Genomic DNA, 16854 nt, shown 5'->3' on the forward strand with positions numbered 1-16854 from the left:
AATATATTTTTATTCTTTCTGAATTTTTAGATGGCTAATTTTGAAATTTAGGGACGCAATCGTTCTTAATCCTAAGTCCAGTACGAGGTCACTTAATTTTTTCGTATATCATAGAAACAGCATTTAAATCATTATGATTAATTTTTTTTCGGAGTACAATATTTAAAAGAAAAAGGCCAAAACTATAAATTTGCCATCTTCAAATATTTTATCAAATATTTATCAGTTACATTTTGTATTATACAACCGAGTAGTATTTTAGTTATTAAAAAATATTTAAGTTATTACCTTGGAAAGCTAAACAAAAACTGACAACAAAAATCGAATGATTTGACAAAATCTAAAAATATAATAATTACATATTTTTTTCCTTTATTAATTGTGAAAAATAAATGAATTTTAAATATACCAAATGAGAACATAGGATTTGTCTTTATGCAAATAGAATTTAATTTTTAAATGTATAAATTATATAATTAAGTATATTAATTTGGAAAGATATTAACATTGTTATATTTTTAATAATATTCTAATATGTAATATTTACATATAACTTTTCATATATCTAAGTCTTTCTTAGAATTTCTTACCATTTTTTAAAAATTAATTCACTCAAGAAGCACTAACTATTATTCTTTGATATTATAAACGCGTATTAAACTATTTAACGCAATTTCTAAATAATTTAATCTGTTTTATGTTCACTAAAAGTTAGTACTCAAAAACTGTACATCGTTATAGATTTCTGTTCATAAATTACAAGTCTGTAACATTTGTACAAATAAATAAATAAAAATTCAAAAATCTATTAAAATGATTGCGTTTGTATCTTCATGTGTACAAAGCTCAAATAGTAATTTAATGAATGAGGTATATAAATAGTATTTATCATAATAAATTGTATTGATCCATATATTTTTCAAAAAGTATAGCATTATAAAATTAAAAATATAAAAAAGAATTTTTTTACAAAAATCTTATTTTTCTATTAACTTTGATGTTAGTTTTCACCATGAAAACAAACTAAAGTCTGAACATTTTTTTTTTCATATTAAAGTATATTACATAAGTTTTAATTTAAGGTATTGTCGTACGTCTGTAGTGACCCGACGTAGACACAAAAATTTTACACAAATTAATTAATGTTTTTTAATATATATATATGACGACGAGTTCGGCGTTTCAAGCTCTTCTCAGGTCCTTCCGTTGGATACACTGGATAGCCCCAATCCCTCAAATTAGTGAACTACAAAAGGGATAGAGTTTAGACCCATCAGCACTGTCTAGCTCAAAAGTAGCAGATTGAAGGGTGGCTCCTTGTCAGCCACCAGCACAACTACTTTTTCACTATACCTACTAAAGGACGGTTAAGCCCAAAAACTAGCCAGCACGCACGTTTAATTATAACGATTGACTAAAGGACCAGCAGTCCAACCTTGACTCTTGCTGCACACACACACAATTTAACAGGATATAAAATATTTACGCTAAGTGTAGGTTTTTAAATAGTTATTTTATTTAAGAAATGTAATAAACACAAAGTTAAAATGTAATATAAAAATGTAATACGAAACAAAGTAAATAGTACACGTTACTCGTGTTGGATAAGCATCAAGAGAGGGCGTTTTCTTAAATTTTTATTATGACTGATAACATCACTCGCACTACCACCGCCGCTTGTGTGAGAAATTCATTATGTCAGATGATTACGTACGCGGTCGATGTATGATATCGATGTGAAAATCCTTTGAGTCGTAGTGTATGTGATGCTGTTACTATTTTGGACCTTGTCAAAGTGTTCCATAAGGCCTTNATGCTGTTACTATTTTGGACCTTGTCAAAGTGTTCCATAAGGCCTTTTTCGTGCATAATAGTTTTTCGCACTAGCGATTCACGTGTACCTTAGTACGCAAATATAGTAAATTCGCCATGCGACTCACCTGTACCCATATACATCTACGTATAATCGCCTTGCTATTAACCATATCCCATTGATGTTAGTGAATTGTATCCACCATTTTGTTGAAAGGTTATTTATTTCAGATCAGTTCATTTGTACAACTTTCAAGACTACAGTAATTGCTAAGTAATTAATTATTATATATTATTATTATATATATTTATCTTATTACTTTTATATACATTACGGTTCGGTGAGAGCTGAGAAAAAATGGTAACAGATAAAAAAAAAACATCATATTAAAATTAATACCTTCTCAGTTTCGCATCGAAGCTAAAAATTAGCCTGTATATTTATATTTTTTAAAGTAAAATAATTAAAAAATATTAAGGGCTAAAATAAAAAGATATCTATATTAATGTAATAATATAAATTATAATCTTAAGTAATTTATTGACATAATTATATTAGTAAAATGTAGTATAACATATAATTTTATTATTCCTGTAAGCCTAGTATACTTGGCCTACAGGAATAAAATAAACAATAATTTATTTTACCCATTTAAGGCTAATTTTGTTAGTAATAAATAAATTATTATTGCATGTTATATAATACTATTCTTATATGGGTAATAGTCTAATGTCGATTGAATAATATGTTTAAATTATTAATAGAATATTTATCAATTAATTCAATATTCTTATTTGTCAATTATTCTATCAAATTTTTTCTAGAATATTCATGTTTTGTAAATAATAGAATACAAAAAAATCCGAAAAATTATGATTAAATTAATATAAATACTCTTAGAATAATTTCAAATAATTTTTAAAGAATATTCGTAAATCATGCAGAATAATCATACAATGCATCAAAGATTCGGAGAATATTCTCGGAACAATTGGTGCTATATGGGTATACCTACCTAACGTTTGTAGTGTCAATGGTGTAGAAAAATCATCAATTATCTATGATAAGAGTCATCAAATACTAGATAATTAATTTAAATTAATTTTTACTAAAAGAATCCACTCATTCGACTAAGTTAATCATTACACTACACTCATTTTCTGCTCTACTTTCTTATCAACAGGCCAATACTCTGACCATATATCATAGATGGTCTCATTATAGCCCTGTTAAATTTACCTTTCTATCTCATTGCAANTCTGACCATATATCATAGATGGTCTCATTATAGCCCTGTTAAATTTACCTTTCTATCTCATTGCAATTATTTTATCGCATTCAAATCAAGGTTACTCTATTTCTTTTTAAATAAACATTGTAAATATAAATCGTATAAGACACCAGACGCTTCTCTCCACTTCAACCACTCGCAACTTAAAACTGTGTCTTACATCTTCGTCAATACCACCGCTCTTTTGCAAAAATGATCCTAAATACTTAAGACTGTCCATCTCTCCTATTACATCCTCACCTATTATCAATGATCTCCTCATTTCACCTACCTTGTAACCACCCAACACTCTGGACCATACATCATAGCTGCTCTCCTTATAGTCTTGTAGATTTTATCTTTCAACTTTATTGGAATTCTTTTATCGCATTAAAATTAGGGTTACTCTATTTTTTTTTAAATAAACACTGTAAATATAAATAATTTTATAAAATATATATTCATAAATATCAAAATTATAATATATGTTTATAATTATACTAAAATTTATTAATATTACAATATAAATTATTCTTGTTAAAACGAGGCACTGCGGAAATAATATATATATATATATATTAAATATACATGACACACCACTGACCAATAACCTTATAAATAGCAATGCTAAAGTCCATATACAGTTCATAACAAAATAAATTTACAACAGAAAAAGGCTCAATACATTATATTAAATAAAAATAAAAAAACAATATAGGATACCCAGTCCCGGATGGGACTCATCCTAAGATGGGGATCTCGGCCCCGAAAATGGCCGAAGCCTTGTTAAATTAATGCATTATTAAAATGAACGACACACACGAAAAAAAAAACAAAATAATGTTGGCTGTACGCACACAGCCAAGATACCACGACGGTGGTTCAAAGGGAAGAGAGCACAAATTTTTCTTACACACCGGGCGAGACATAACGACGACGACGATTACGTTTGGGAGAGGGTATCGGCTTAACAATTTACAAAATATAAAACAGATAAAAATATGAACAATATTAAAATTATACAGGCATTGACAGTGATTGCCAGTGTATGTGTCATATAGGGCAGAGTTTCTCAAAGTGTGGTCCGCGGACCCCCAGGGGTCCGCGAGCACATATCAGGGTTAGGTCTTTAAAACTGTAGGTCTTTAGATGGGGGTCCGTGATTCATTTGACTTTGAGAACCTCTGATATAGGGAACGATTATTAAACTGATAAAGAATATTGTGTGTATAGGGTTCACCTTGACAGCAACAGTACAGTTTTCTGATTACACGGCCGGATATAACGTACGCGCGCCCATTAGCAAAGCAAAACAGTAAATCTATCTATATCATAAAATTTATCTTTTGTCACGTTACAATATATAAGTCGATTCATTTAATGAGTTTCGAAATACAAAATAAACAATAATTTTTTGTTTTCAGAAGTTAAAAGCATTCTAAATTTAATCATTTACAATAAAAAAATTGGTCTCAAGCTCTCTCCAAGCATCAGAAAATTAGATCAATTTTTATTTTTTAAATAGAATTATACGAGATATATCAGATCTAACTTGTAGCTCTTATAATTTTAATACATTAAAAATGTATTTTAATTTTTGTCTAAGTACTAAGATATCCGACTAATGATCCGACTAAAACAGTTGGATCATTGCCATAATAGTAAGTTTATAAAACATATAAGTTTCTAATTAAAAACTAAATTTGATGCAATTTTTAGTGGAATGACCCAACTTTCCCCAAATCACCAAAATATGACCAATTTTTTTATAAAACTATAAATTGTAGAACACTATAATTTTTGAAGAAAAAAAATTATACTATATATTTTTAATTCATTAAGATATTGCATGGACCAATTTTACACAAACCCATAATATTTTATAATAAGTACAAACCATCGTGACAGAATTCTTCAACTTTTACGCGGCATATTGGACACTTCGGATGATATTCATTTTTATTACTAATAAAATTAGCACACAATATACCTATTCTGTGAAGGCAAGGTTTTAATACAACGTGACGAAGTTCTTTTTTGCATGCACATCTTTCTATTAACTCTAAATGTTATATACAAAGTTAAAGTAAACTCAAAAATATTATTTATTTAATAAATGTAATAATAATTAAATATCTTTAGCGTTGTCAAAAGTATATCTCTCTAAACTACATTGCATATTTTTAAGATTAGTTGATTTTTCTAAGTAATTGTAAATAAAGCATCAATTATTAAGATAAAAATATCTATTAATATTGTTAAATCTATAAAAAGGTCCTCTATAATTTTTAGAGTTTTAGTTCTCACAAACAATATTTCTACAATTTATACATAATTTATTGTTTCTACATTTATAAGTCTTATAATATCTTGTTCTACGATGATTTTAGTTTTTATATTATTAAACTTTAGTGACCAATATAATTTATATTCCCATAATCACTAATTTTACCTTAATGATTTTTGAAAAGAGAATCTATTTCTATATTCATATTATACAATATTTTTTTTAATTTCATTTCCATCTTTATTAAATTTGTTCTTATTAATTTTATATTATTGTTAAAATTAATTAATGAAAATTTAACATTTTTATTATTATATTTTTTTTAGCTGATTTTTTTTTTTTACAAAAATGAAAAACTTTCAATAGTTTCTAAAAAAATAATTTATTGGTCCACGCTGATTATGGTTTGGATATATCATTAAACTTTAATGACATACATATTTTAAATTTATGATTTATTTTTACGATTTTTTAAAAGAGAATCTATTTTTATTTTCACAATTTCCGAAATGCTATTGTATTTGCTCAAATTTGTATCTTACTTCAATTCTTAAAATATTTTATTTTATTTTATCTACTTTACTATTAATCAATGATATATACTTAAGAATTATTTCATCTGGTGGTCCCTTGAAAAAATACATTTTGCTACTACCTTACTCAATTTTTTCTTATTATATTCAGATTTTTGTTAGGATTAAAGTTAATAAATGACAGTAAAATATTTTCCCAAATTATAAATTTATTATTGAAAGTTTTTCTTAGTATTCAACATTCTCTTTAGCTACATTATCGAAATATGGAAGATATTTGTCAATATACATTTCCATTTTCACGAATATTGCTTCTATAAAATTGGGCATATTTTATTTTTTATTATACACTTATAAACAAGTGTAAAATGATAAGAGTAATTGTTGCGCCCAAACAGCAATTGATATTTCAAAAAAATTATAATAAAAATTTACATAAAAAATTTGAATGANGCCCAAACAGCAATTGATATTTCAAAAAAAAAAAATAGAATAAAAATTTGCATAAATAATTTGAATGAATCTCGTATACATTTTAGTGAAATTGACTTACGTATACGAGTGCTCTAAAAAAATAAAAACTATATCTCGGAATTCGATTAAAATACAAAGACCGCCGCCATACCTTATATTAGGAGATTAACTACTAATTATTGTAGTGTTTAAAGCTGATTTTTTTTTTTACAAAAATGANAGTGTTTAAAGCTGATTTTTTTTTTTTTTTACAAAAATGAAAAACTCTCAATAGTTTCTAAAAAAATAAGGGTCTTACCACATTTCAATCATCTGTTTGTTCAGTTATTATTAAATTTATTGAAAACGGACTACCGTTGCTCTTTCTAATTCAGATAATGATCCATGTTTGATTGTAATTTGAGTTTATTATTTTTAGTTTTAAATTAATAATATAGTATTAATTTTAAAAACAAAGTTATTGTTATTTTGTAAAGTTAAATTATATTTTTTAAATAATTACCTATATTTTTATAACGTAATATTGGTTCTCTGCATAATGGACATTTAGTACCATTTATTAGTGATAGCTCATTAGCACAATTATTGCATATTTTATGATAACAAGGACTTAATGTCACACTCAATGGAATTTTTNTTCTAATTTACAAATACAGCATGTTTGTTCACTGTCTAATATAAAATATTAAATTACAATTATATTTTTAATAAAAATCGTATGGCTATAATTGCACCTTAATTAAATAACAGACAAATGGTGATTTACCAATGAATTTTGTTTTCAAAGATTATAGAACCCAACATAAACAGTCTAAGAAGTTTATTATTAATTATAGTNAATCCAACATAAACAGTCTATGAATTATAATAAAATTATGCAAATTGCGTGACATTGTTTATTGACAAAATTGTTAACAAAAGTATATTTAAAAATCTTTACTAAATTGCTTATATAATATAAATTGTAAGTTAACTAATATAATAANTAATATAAATTATAATTTAACTAATATAATAATTATTAGATTAGTTTATATTTATGATGCCAGATACTTTATTTTATAAAATTAACGTTTCGAAGCTTTTTATTATGATTGTGATATTAATCATTATCAAACATCATTTTCTTTGTCCTGACTATGCCACAACTCCCATGTACTGGTTTTTTTTTTATGTAATTTTATAAAATTCTAGCGAAGTAAATGATGCAAACTCATTGAAACGTTTTATGATAGTGATGTTAATGTCAGGTATTTAATATGTATATGAAAAACAGATGATGATCCCTGATTCTAATAATTCATTTTTAATTTTTCTTCTTAAAATTTTAGAACTTAAAACTTGAATAAACCAATTATTTGAACGCTTACCATTTTCCGAAGAATGATCTTGAATTTGATTACACATTTTTACTGGACACTTAGTCGTTTGTTTCTATTTATACAATTCTGTCCTACATAATGGTTACAATGCTTCATTTTTTTTATAGGAATTTCGCGTTCGCAGTTTTCACAAAAAATATGATCCACAACGTCTAACATTAAAATTACTTTATTTGTATGAAGTTATTACTCAAACAATTATTTGCCAAGTTAAATTGCGTCCTTGCTAATTAATATATAACGAGCAAAGTTAATATATTAATATTGAACCTATATGCTAACATAGGGGATTATTGGGTGACTTAACTCCTATCACATATAGACCTATACTGTTTGACTTAAAATCAGACAATATAAATGAAAAAAAAATTATAGCAATACGAAAAATGTTATTTTGGTTATTAAAAAAATATATTTTGTGAGTCCGTTTACATGTAAATAACAAGAAGTCGGAATATTTTTTTTAACTTTTCAAAATAGATGATGTTCTATATATAGAAGATGATTTTTTTATCATAACCCACTCAATTTCTTACAGAATAATTATAATTAAAGTTTTATTTTATTATCTTTAGATACACATTATTCTTGAATTATCAACTATATAATACTTTTTAAATTCATCTCTTGTAAGGGTATCACTCTGTTTTTCTAATGGGAATATATATTTGGAATTTAATAAAATGTTTGAGTTTTTAATTTAATAGTAAATGGCATTTTAATTTTAATATAACTTAATTCGTTTGTTAGATATAAACATTTAATGTTTCAAATTTTTTTTATAGATGCTTAATATCTTTACCTATCATTTGGTATATTTTTTTTGTAAATCTGTCACTTAACTTAACCACAGGGGGGGTTTCAAAATGACAACTTTTTCACAAAAAATTAACTTAACTTTTGAAAGTGTTCCGGAAGGTCTGACACTTTAATATATATCTAAAATTAAGCTAATGTAATGTACTTTATTATGAAAAAAACAAATTTGATTTCTGGACTTGTCTTCGTGGTGGAAATAGACATCAAAGTTAATAAAAAATTACGATTTTTGTAAAATAATTCTTTTTTATATTTTTAACTTAATAATGCTATAACTTTTTGGAAAATGTATGGATTAATATAATTCTTTTTTTTATAGATGCTTGATGTCTTTACTTATCATTTGGTATTATTTTTTTTGTAAATCTGACCCTTTATCTGCTCACATTTATAATTAAATTAAATTTAAAAAATCTGAGTCATACACAAGGAAGAAAAGCTTTACTGACAACTCTTATAGCGTTTGTTACAATTTTTATTTATCTGTAATTTTTTTTTTTTATATTAAAACTGGTTAAAATTAGCTATTTTTTAAATTTAATATTTTTATTCAATATAGATTATAAATAAAAAAAAAATTTTAATTAACTCTCATCTGAGATTATATGTTATAATATAATTGCATAATTCAAAAGTTCTACTAAAAATAAAATGCATTCTAAACATTAGTTTTGCATTGTTTTTTATGAAAGTGATATTCATCACGGTCAGAATTCAATAATATATTATTGAACACTATTCCCCGTTTTTACCACAATAAAAAAAAATTAAACATTTATTCCATACCGAAATTCCAAAATTCTTTAACTGTTAAGTCACATTGTGGACATCTTTTCGTTTTTGAGCATAATTGATAAAAACTACAAGTAATGCCAATTTTATGAAAACAAGGAAGTATTGTTACTATAGATGATTCTTCTCTGCAAGCGTAACATAAGCCGTTATCATCTTTAAAAAAATTATACAATTAAATTATTTTAAATATCACACATAAAAATAAAACTAGAATTTTAATTTATATTGTTAATTGAAAAAAAGTCAATATATATCAAACAAATGGGGGATAATATGCTTAATACACTCTATATATTCTAAATTTAAATAAAATACGCACTAATATTTTCGTAATTTTTTATTGACTTTTCGCAAGATGAAACGTGACATACACGGTTATGATTATAATGAGCATCAAAGGCACATGTTACACATACTCGGTGTAAACAAAGTTTTAATATTACTTCCGGTTTCAATTTGTAACAAACTTCACATAATTCATAATCGCCTAAAACAAAATAATTTATTAGTATCGATGCGAAGCTGAGATTTTTTTTTTTGTGTCTGTTACCACTTTTCTTAAGCGCTCACTGAACCGATTTCTTTCAATGATGCGTCTAAATATCACAAATCGTATCTAATCGAAGACATCACCCTCAAAAATTGAAAAAATTTCTCTTGTTCCCCATAAATGGGGGAAATCTTCAAAATTATTACAAATTTAAAAATCATCTATTGTCGAATTTTTTTCAATTTTTTATTTAATACTGCATTTTTTTTAATAGTAACCAAATCGATATAATTTTTTTTTATATATGCATGATATCTTTTCCTATTATTTGATATATTTTTTTTATAAATCTGATCTTTCACCTGCCCACAGGAATATGTTCAAAATGATAATTTTTTCAACTCAACTCTTGAATATGTTCCGGAATTACTGACATATTTATATATTAAATAAATTAAAACTTATGTAATTTACTTTAATATGGAAAACAAAATTTCAGAATTTAGTTTGTTCTCATGGTGAAAACTAACATCAAAGTTAATAAAACAAAATACGATTTTTGTAAAAAAATTCTTTTTTATATTTTTATTTTTATAATGCTTTAACTTATTGAAAAATATATAATTTTTTTATGATAAATACTATTTATATAACTCCATCAATCGTCAAAATTTTTATTTAAATAGAACCATTTCCCTTTATATATTTATATGTTATAAATATATATATATATTCATATATTATACTTACAAATCATAAAACTTGTAATAAGAATATAAAATATCTAGGAGCTTTTGGAATATTCCACGATTATTTTAAATAAAACATTATCTACAGATTTGCATCTAAGCATTTTTTATGATAGTGATTTTATTCACTGTCAGATATCTTTAGACTTGACCCAACAATGCCACGTCCTCACTGTGTTGGTTTTTTAATATATTACTATTTTTTATAATAAGGTATATTAAAAGCAATTATATTTCTATTGCCAATACAAAGTTTATGCTACATAATAAATTCAATTAGAAGTTCAAATGTAGAACAATAAGAAACAATTTATTACATTGTGCTAATTAAAAGTATCAAAAAAGAATTAATGAAATTTGCTACGAAAAATGTGTACATAGAATTTAAGTACATTAGATATAAGTCTGTTACTTAATTCTAATGCACTATGTTTAATAATTTATTAATCTATTAAATATTTAACATCTTATAAAGTTAGTTTTCTATTTTTTTTTATCAAAAATAGTTATTAACTGAAATTGTGTAAAAAATTGTTATATGTGAACAGTTTATATTGTTAATATTATTTTTATAAAAGCATGAATACGCTATTATTATTTCAAGCATTCTTACATTCACAAAATAAGGGTTCCAAATTTATAACTGCCACGACTAAAAAAAAAAATATATCAGAATATCAAAATTAATTTAAAAAGACACCTATACAGCTTAACTGGCAACATCATGTGCCTCAATGAATAAGTATTGTGTTAGGTTCTGTTATAGCTCAAACAAATTGTGTGCTGCGCTCTATGCGCGAAGCCGCCACCTAAAAACTATGGAATCATTTGGCCGGAATATACTCCGTTTTCTCGACCTTCTTCATCACTGTCTGTAAATATTAGGTTAAAGAAAGGTTTTGTAAAAAGGGTTATTGTATGTTTAATTTGAGTTCTGTGTATATGTGTATTTTTTATTGAGTGATTTGAGCAGATATTTAATTATTATTATTGTTTAAGTATTTTTTTTCTTGTTAATTGTATATTTGTTAGACATTAAGTTAGATTTATTTTTTATATAGTGCGAGTTTTATGTTTTGTTGCAGCTGGCCAGTGCCCACACATATGATGTTTCTGTGAGTATCTTTCAACAATTTATATTTTTATACAAATTTATTTTATTTTCCCTATTATTACATTTATTATAAATACTGTGCCAAAGGGACAACCGAATGATCTATACTTGTATTTGCAGTTAGTTATCTATTTATTAATTATTGTATCTATATTAATACATCTCTGCAATAACTGCTATTCTAGTCATTTTTCTTTATAGTTTTAGTTACCTTTGTTTCCTATATCACACAACCTATTGTCACTGTAGACAACCTCTCCGGCTCAAGTAAGATCGTGTGTGAGTAGACGATCCTACCCAAATATACAGTATACTCATTCCTAAATAGAGTTTACAGGTGCCGATGTAAGCGGCATAAGATTTGTTGCGCCTTAATTTGGTCCATCAATCCGGGATAGTTCATTTAATTTTTATGGAGCATGTAACTTATCTGTGATAAATGTGATTTTAGTGTTTTTAAAATTATTTATATTTTTAATTGAATTTTTATTTAAGTTTACTACAATTTATTTATATATTTTAGAGCCTTTTATGAGTAATTAGGAAAATACAACTTAAAAGTTGGAATATTGAGCATTTTTACCACAAATGTTAATAGTATTTTATTTTATTTTAGTCTAGTCATTATTAATAAACTTTGAGTTATTGGTTATAGTGTGTCTACACATTTGTACGCCTTAATAGAGTTTAGTAAATACAGTTTACAGGTGCCAGGGTAATCGGTATAAGATTGCAGCCCTCGTCCTAACAGGTTCGTGTCCATTACGCTGGACTGTGCAGAATTTTTCTTCTCCTCAACTACAATATTTTATTTTGAAAGAAAATGTTATATCTATCTACAATAATACAGTAAAAATTTCCATTAGTCATAATACATTAAAATAAGGATTAATGTAACAATAACTAGTACTTAATTATACTTGATAAATACTTCCTATATTAACACTTTATGTATTAATGACATTTTTCTTATGTTTCATATTCAAACAATACGGTGTGGAAAATAGTACTTTTTGACATATTTTTTATAAATACTAAATCAGTACCGTCATGTCCGTTGTTGCATGCGTTTGTAGTAGACAGGTCACGACGAAAAAAAAAAAAAAAACATTGTCCAAAGCGAATTAATAAAAATCTCTTTTGGAGAACACACACATTAGTTAAATAAGTGCTATTGAAGTTAAGGTAATTTTTATAAATTTACTTTATAATTTATTGATAATAGTTATAATTTATCATACTCTATTGTGTAATCGAACTGTTTTTGACCACCGCAGCCGCTACGTCGGTCGTCGGTCTCAAGGTCAACTACTCTAACAACTCACACCTAATACACAATGAATTCTCCCGGAAAATCACTATCAAATATTAATAAAAATAAATTGAATAAAACCGCTACACCACTGTTTATCTCCAACCTGAATAACAATACCGGTGATGCATCGCCTTGTGATTTCTCTGATAATGATGACTGGCAGACGTCGAATACCAAAATAAACGTATCAGATCCCCTAATAATATTTCACCACGCTCTAAACGACCTGATTCAAATATTTTTACGTCACCAAACCGTTTCTCTCCAATCGCACCAATTATAGAAGACGATCCAATGAACCACACAAATGAGCTTACGTTGGAAAGTAACAATAAAACTTCCAGACCACCCCCAATATTTATTCAAGCTGAATTAAACTATAATAACTTTTGTCTTAAAATCAATGAATTAACAGACACATCAGGTTTCGATTGTAAAAGCTCTACTAAAGGCCTTAAACTCCAAACATACAGTTCCGACTCATATAGAACAGTAATAAAATATCTCAAAGAGAATAATGTCTCATTTCATTCGTTTCAAATAAAAGAAGAAAAAGCTTTTCGAATAGTAATTAAAAATTTACATTCTACTACTGATAAGGCATTTATTAGCGATGAACTTTCTACTAAGGGATTTACTGTCAGAAATATTATGCCCGTACTTCACAGTCAAACTAAAACGCCTTTACCAATTTTTTTTGTTGACATTGAGCCCAATCCTTCAATTACTGATATATATAAAATAACCTCATTGTGCTACACTAAAATCATAATTGAACCCCCTCATCCAAAAAAAGAAATTCCACAGTATCACCGATGTCAGGCTTATGATNGAAATTCCGCAGTGTCACCGATGTCAGGCTTATGGTCACACACGTAGCTATTGTAACCACACACCACGATGTGTTCGGTGCGGTGAGCAGCATGATACAACTCTTTGTACCAAAAGTCGCACTTCTCCTGCCAAATGTGCATTGTGTAATGGTGATCATCCGGCAAACTATAAAGGCTGTCAAATCCATCTAGACATGAAAAAATATTTAACCCAATCACAAAAAAACCCATGGAACAATAATCGCCCACTTCAAATCAACAATTTAACTAATCAGGACCAACCATTCTCCCCATCATCTCAAAACTTTCCTCCTTTAAATAAAGACTCTCAAACTCAAAATAAAAATACTGACTATAACCATGATCTAACAGCTCAACTAACAACATTTATAAATGACCTAAAAGCGCTAATTAACCCTCTTGTATCTCTTCTTACAATAGTCATTGATAAACTTCTTAAAAATGTCAATTAGTAGTAAAAAAACATTATCAATATTCTTGTGGAATGAAAATGGTCTNAAAACATTATCAATATTCTTGTGGAATGCAAATGGTGTTCTACAACACTTAAATGAGCTGACAGCTGTTCTTTATGAAAAAAATATATCAATTGCATTAATATGTGAAACTCATCTTACTGAAAAATCATCACTCAAAATATTTGGTTATGAAATTATCAGAGCTGATCACCCTGATGGCACAGCACATGGTGGAGCTGCACTCATAATATCTAACAATATTGGGCAAACACCTCATGCACCCTACCGAAGTACAAATTTGCAGGCAGCAAGTTCAACAATTACAATAGATTTAGTACCCATCTCTATATCTGCTTGTTATTTTCCTCCTGGACGACCATTTCCTACCTCTGAGCTGTCACTTCAATTACAATCTCTTAACCACAATTTTATAATGGGTGCAGATTTTAATGCCAAGCACCATACTTGAAGTCGATCCACTAATACTAGTGGTATTCCCTCTATAATTTAATCACACTAAAAAATTACAGAGAAATTGTAACAGACTCGCAAACTTATTGGCCTTCTCATGTTAATCGTCATCCTGATACTATCGATTTTTTCGTTTCTCATATTCCCAATCGCTTTGTAACTGAAATTATTAATCTAAATGATCCAGCTTCTGATCACACACCAGCCCTATTACATATTGGAGGACAGCCGATCCTAAAACATAGCAGGCCAACAATCACTCAAGGTAAAATGAATTGGTGCAAATTTAGGACCATACTTCCAAAAAAAACTGCATTAAATATTAAACTAAAAACTACTATGGATTTAGATAATGAAATTCACAAACTTACCATGAACATACAAGAATCAGCAAAAAAGTCTTCATCCCCCTTCTCTTATAAAAAACCAACATTAAACTTAACCCCTGAGTTAAAACAACTAATAGCTGAGAAACGTAGAGCTAGATCAAGATGGCAACATACGCATTATCCAGATGACAAAAAACTATACAATTTTCTAACCAATAAACTCAAATTATTATTATTTAAGACTCACAAAAATAATTCTTATTAAACATACCTTCTAAATCTTTCAGTAAGGAACGGATCGTTATGGAGAAAAACAAAATCGATTCTTCGAATGAAAGAATCAACACCGCCCCTCCGGCGTAATGACAATACACTAGCTATAACAGATCAGGATAAAGCAGATACCCTCACCGTAGAATTGTCAAATGTCTTTAAACCACACTCTATTTCTCCACCAGCGCATCATATCGAGACAGTAACAGATTTCATTCAGTCACCACTACCTTTATCTTTACCAGCCAAACCAACTACTCCTAATGAAGTTTATACTATTATAAAAAAACTTGTGAACGGAAAATCACCTGGAAATGATCTAATAACCAATAAAATTATAAAAAATCTTCCTAGAAAATCGGTCATTTTGTTATTTTACATCTATAACGCAGCTCTTAAGTTATCTTATTTTCCAGCATCCTGGAAATCATCAGTAATTGTTACAATTCTCAAACCTAGGAAACCTCCCGAAGATCCCTCCTCGTACAGACCAATAAGTCTTCTACCTGTCTTAGGTAAAATATTAGAAAAAATTATATTAAAACGTCTTTTATTTATCACTCAAAAAAATAATAACATTCCTGAATTTCAATTCGGATTTAGAGCAAAACATTCAACTATTCATCAACTGCACCGTGTTGCTGATACAATTTCAACAGCACTAGAAACAAAGCAATACTGTGCTGGAGTCTTTCTAGATGTGGCAAAAGCCTTTGACTCTGTTTGGCATGAAGGACTTCTATTCAAATTAAAAAACATTTTCCCAGCTCCTTATTACCTCATACTCAAATCATACCTGCAAAACCGTTATTTTAAAGTCCGTCATAATCTCCAACACTCCCCATTATACCCAATATATGCTGGTGTGCCTCAAGGTAGCGATATTGCGCCATTCTTGTACACAATATATACATCTGATCTACCTTTATCGGATACAACAGTACTTGGTACCTATGCTGATGATACGGCCTTAATATCATCTTCATTAGATCATAAAGTTGCCAGTCAACAGTTACAAGTACATCTAAATATGCTTTCGCTCTGGTTCAAGACCTGGCGTGTCAAAATAAATAAGTCAAAATCTTCTTTCATTACATTCACTCTTAAAAAACATGACGGCCCATTAATTACTATTAATAACATTATTATTNTTTTGACCGAAGGTTAACCTGGGGTCCTCATTTAAAAGAAAAAAGGAAAAAACTGAACTCGAGACTTCATTTACTAAGACCTTTGCTTAAGTCAAATATTTCTTTGTCAAATAAAATTATATTTTACAAAACATTACTCCAACCACTATGGTCTTATGGTATAATAATTTGGGGACCAGCAAAAAGTTCTAACCAAAGAACAATCCAAAGTTTCCAAAACATCTGCTTAAGAATCATAACAGGGGCGCCCTGGTACGTCACAAACATGGCCCTACAT

At 27.6% G+C, this 16854-nt stretch overlaps 1 protein-coding gene across 1 annotated transcript in view; it reads right to left on the bottom strand.

The window, feature by feature from the left end:
• Window positions 1-11413: 11413 nt before the first annotated feature.
• LOC126901525 (activator of 90 kDa heat shock protein ATPase homolog 1-like) overlaps window positions 11414-16854 on the bottom strand; it is a 31224-nt gene continuing 25783 nt past the window's right edge. The window contains exon 9 of the mRNA XM_050678020.1: window positions 11414-11480. Within this exon, the coding sequence (XP_050533977.1) occupies window positions 11429-11480 (52 nt within the window). The 3' untranslated portion in view covers window positions 11414-11428. The remainder of the gene's footprint in view (window positions 11481-16854) is intronic.

The sequence above is a fragment of the Daktulosphaira vitifoliae genome, unplaced genomic scaffold, assembly GCF_025091365.1.
Source record: "Daktulosphaira vitifoliae isolate Bord-2020 unplaced genomic scaffold, ASM2509136v1 Scaffold_3, whole genome shotgun sequence".
NCBI classification, from domain to species: domain Eukaryota; kingdom Metazoa; phylum Arthropoda; class Insecta; order Hemiptera; family Phylloxeridae; genus Daktulosphaira; species Daktulosphaira vitifoliae.